We start from the raw sequence: 4,437 nt of genomic DNA on the forward strand, positions 1-4,437 counted from the left end.
CTCCTCAACGGCCAGCGAGAAGCTGCTTCCTGCCACTAGGTCCCTGTCCCGGGAGTGGGGGACAAGCATCCCACAGGACCCGGAGGCCAGCACCTCGCTCGCTGAGGGGACAAGGCCAGCCCACCAGGGCATCGGAGGGGTGACCCCCGGGCCAGGCCAGCTCTTCCCTCTGAGGCGTGCCCTGCCGGGAACTGCTCTGGGGACCAGCCACGTGCTCATCCCCCCAGAGAGCTGTCCCAGACACTTGGACTCAGTCACCGGGGCCAGCTCCAATGTGGAGCATCCCTCAGCCACTCTGTGTCAGCCCCCGGGGGCGCACGAGCCAGCCAGACAGGCCCACCCCAGGCGCCCTCACAAAGGGGGCACAGGGGGGCACGTTCTGGGAGCGGACGTGGCGGCTCTGTGGGGGGTCTGGAAACCGACAGCAGGCGGGCTTTGTGTTGGGCACAGAGGGGGCTCCGGGGAGAGACGGGGCGAGGGGCACAAGGGCCACTCTGGCCGCTGCCTGCGGCTTGGTGGCAGAGTTGGGGTAGAGAGGTACCTTGGTCCAGCAATGGCAGAGGTCACATGGACTTGAACCAAGACCGACCTTTCTAAGAGCACGTCAGACTAAATGGTGCTGGCACAAAGCCGCATCCCTGGGGCCCGGCCCTGTCCTCCCGTGGACGCGGGACCACCGACTCCGGGATGATGCTCGGACGCGAGACCACCGTCTTCGGGATGATGCTCCGGGCGCATCTCCCGCTCCGTCATCTCGACTTGTACACAGAAAAGCGTGAGATGAAAAACTCTCCCTTCCAGAGTCTGTGAATTTTAGATTCCACCACTTGATAGAAATAGAACCTTAGTTATTTCTTCCAAAGAAGAAAGACTGCTTGAAATCAGTACAAAGGCTTGGGTCAGTTCAGCCTGATACTGCGGGAGCGTCTCGCCACCCCAGCGGGGGGACAGGGGGCGGTGACGGTGAGCCAGGCCCCGCCCACCACCTTCAGGGACTCCCGTGGGCTCCCTGGAGTGCGCCCTCCAAACATCTCCATGACGAGGTTTGAACTCCCCACAGTGAAGGTGCTGTTAGCAGGGCGAGTCTTTGGAAGGTGAATAGGTCATGAGGACCGAGCCCCAGAAATGGGGTCCGTGCCCCTGTAGCAGATGCCATCTGTGACCAGGAAGAGTCCTCACCAGACACCCAGTCTGCTGGCTCCTTGGCCATGGACTTTCCAACATGGAGACAGGAGTGTCCGTTGTTTCGGCCCCTCAGCATGGGGTGTTTGGTTTAGTGACCTGACTGGACTAAGTAAGACACAGGATCTGGGCAGACAGCCCCTCTGTCCCTGGTGCTAGGATGGCAGAGGAAACGCTATGACCTTCCTCGTGAAGTAGATGCCGTTCCATTAGTGAATGCTTGTCACATCAGCCAGCTCTGGGCAAAGGTGTCACAGGGCAAATGGATGAGGAACAATGCCCACAGCTGCGTTAGAGGGCAACGTCCCTCGACCCGTGGCCGCCACGCCCACAGGGGCCACTCAGACGACTGCGAAGGCCCCACAGAGTCACCTCGCGCATGTCCAGGGTGGCCGGCCGCCTCCTCTGTGTCCTCACCCCTGCCCTGCTCACCTCCCCCTGAGCACCCTGCGTCCTCACCCCTGCCCTGCTCACCTCCCCCTGAGCACCCTGCGTCCTCACCCCTGCCCCGCTCACCTCCCCCTGAGCACCCTGCGTCCTCACTCCTGCCCCGCTCACCTCTCCCTGAGCACCCTGCGTCCTCACCCCTGTCCTGCTCACCTCCCCCTGACCTCCGTGCGTCCTCACCCCTGCCCTGCTCACCTCCCCCTGAGCACCCTGCGTCCTCACCCCTGCCCTGCTCACCTCCCCCTGACCACCCCTGCCCTGCTCACCTCCCCCTGAGCACCCTGCGTCCTCACCCCTGCCCTGCTCACCTCCCCCTGAGCACCCTGCGTCCCCACCCCTGCCCCGCTCACCTCCCCCTGACCACCCTGCGTCCTCACCCCTGCCCTGCTCACCTCCCCCTGAGCACCCTGCGTCCTCACTCACCCCTGCCCTGCTCACCTCCCCCAGAGCACCCTGCGTCCTCACCCCTGCCCCGCTCACCTCCCCCTGACCACCCTGCGTCCTCACCCCTGCCCCGCTCACCTCCCCCTGACCACCCTGCGTCCTCACCCCTGCCCCGCTCACCTCCCCCTGACCACCCTGCGTCCCCACCCCTGCCCCGCTCACATCCCCCTGAGAACCCTGCGTCCTCACCCCTGCCCCGCTCACCTCCCCCTGACCACCCTGCGTCCTCACCCCTGCCCCGCTCACCTCCCCCTGAGCACCCTGCGTCCCCACCCCTGCCCCGCTCACCTCCCCCTGACCACCCTGCGTCCCCACCCCTGCCCCGCTCACCTCCCCCTGAGCACCCTGCGTCCCCACCCCTGCCCCGCTCACCTCCCCCTGACCACCCTGCGTCCTCACCCCTGCCCCGCTCACCTCCCCCTGACCACCCTGCGTCCCCACCCCTGCCCCGCTCACCTCCCTCTGACCACCCTGCGTCCTCACCCCTGCCCCGCTCACCTCCCCCTGACCACCCTGCGTCCCCACCCCTGCCCCGCTCACATCCCCCTGAGAACCCTGCGTCCTCACCCCTGCCCCGCTCACCTCCCCCTGACCACCCTGCGTCCCCACCCCTGCCCCGCTCACCTCCCCCTGAGCACCCTGCGTCCCCACCCCTGCCCCGCTCACCTCCCCCTGACCACCCTGCGTCCTCACCCCTGCCCCGCTCACCTCCCCCTGACCACCCTGCGTCCCCACCCCTGCCCCGCTCACCTCCCTCTGACCACCCTGCGTCCTCACCCCTGCCCCGCTCACCTCCCCCTGACCACCCTGCGTCCCCACCCCTGCCCCGCTCACCTCCCCCTGAGAACCCTGCGTCCTCACCCCTGCCCCGCTCACCTCCCCCTGACCACCCTGCGTCCCCACCCCTGCCCCGCTCACCTCCCCCTGAGCACCCTGCGTCCCCACCCCTGCCCCGCTCACCTCCCCCTGACCACCCTGCGTCCCCACCCCTGCCCCGCTCACCTCCCCCTGACCACCCTGCGTCCTCACCCCTGCCCTGCTCACCTCCCCCTGACCACCCTGCGTCCTCACTCACCCCTGCCCTGCTCACCTCCCCCAGAGCACCCTGCGTCCTCACCCCTGCCCCGCTCACCTCCCCCAGAGCACCCTGCGTCCCCACCCCTGCCCCGCTCACCTCCCCCTGACCACCCTGCGTCCTCACCCCTGCCCTGCTCACCTCCCCCTGAGCACCCTGCGTCCTCACTCACCCCTGCCCTGCTCACCTCCCCCAGAGCACCCTGCGTCCTCACCCCTGCCCCGCTCACCTCCCCCTGACCACCCTGCGTCCTCACCCCTGCCCCGCTCACCTCCCCCTGACCACCCTGCGTCCTCACCCCTGCCCCGCTCACCTCCCCCTGACCACCCTGCGTCCCCACCCCTGCCCCGCTCACATCCCCCTGAGAACCCTGCGTCCTCACCCCTGCCCCGCTCACCTCCCCCTGACCACCCTGCGTCCTCACCCCTGCCCCGCTCACCTCTCCCTGACCACCCTGCGTCCCCACCCCTGCCCCACTCACATCCCCCTGAGAACCCTGCGTCCTCACCCCTGCCCCGCTCACCTCCCCCTGACCACCCTGCGTCCTCACCCCTGCCCCGCTCACCTCTCCCTGACCACCCTGCGTCCCCACCCCTGCCCCGCTCACATCCCCCTGAGAACCCTGCGTCCTCACCCCTGCCCCGCTCACCTCCCCCTGACCACCCTGCGTCCTCACCCCTGCCCCGCTCACCTCCCCCTGACCACCCTGCGTCCCCACCCCTGCCCCGCTCACCTCCCCCTGACCACCCTGCGTCCCCACCCCTGCCCCGCTCACCTCCCCCTGACCACCCTGCGTCCCCACCCCTGCCCCGCTCACCTCCCCCTGAGCACCCTGCGTCCCCACCCCTGCCCCGCTCACCTCCCCCTGACCACCCTGCGTCCCCACCCCTGCCCCGCTCACCTCCCCCTGACCACCCTGCGTCCCCACCCCTGCCCCGCTCACCTCCCCCTGACCACCCTGCGTCCTCACCCCTGCCCCGCTCACCTCCCCCTGACCACCCTGCGTCCCCACCCCTGCCCCGCTCACCTCCCCCTGACCACCCTGCGTCCTCACCCCTGCCCCGCTCACCTCCCCCTGACCACCCTGCGTCCCCACCCCTGCCCCACTCACATCCCCCTGAGAACCCTGCGTCCTCACCCCTGCCCCGCTCACCTCCCCCTGACCACCCTGCGTCCTCACCCCTGCCCCGCTCACCTCCCCCTGACCACCCTGCGTCCTCACCCCTGCCCCACTCACATCCCCCTGAGAACCCTGCGTCCTCACCCCTGCCCCGCTCACCTCCCCCTGA

At 69.1% G+C, this 4,437-nt stretch overlaps 1 protein-coding gene across 1 annotated transcript; it reads left to right on the top strand.

Annotated features, from left to right (window-relative positions):
* The first annotated feature begins 1,448 nt into the window (after positions 1 to 1,448).
* LOC136316090 (uncharacterized) lies at positions 1,449 to 3,257 on the top strand. The gene has a single exon (XM_066247825.1). It carries the CDS (start codon positions 1,449 to 1,451, stop codon positions 3,255 to 3,257), a length of 1,809 nt encoding a protein of 602 aa, XP_066103922.1.
* Positions 3,258 to 4,437: the final 1,180 nt, after the last annotated feature.

Source organism: Saccopteryx bilineata, chromosome 12, assembly GCF_036850765.1.
Source record: "Saccopteryx bilineata isolate mSacBil1 chromosome 12, mSacBil1_pri_phased_curated, whole genome shotgun sequence".
Lineage (NCBI taxonomy): Eukaryota > Metazoa > Chordata > Mammalia > Chiroptera > Emballonuridae > Saccopteryx > Saccopteryx bilineata.

What these genes read in the sequence shown, in the direction of transcription:
- LOC136316090 (XM_066247825.1), top strand. Translation starts at nt 1,449, where the DNA reads ATGAGGAACAATGCCCACAGCTGCGTTAGAGGGCAACGTCCCTCGACC.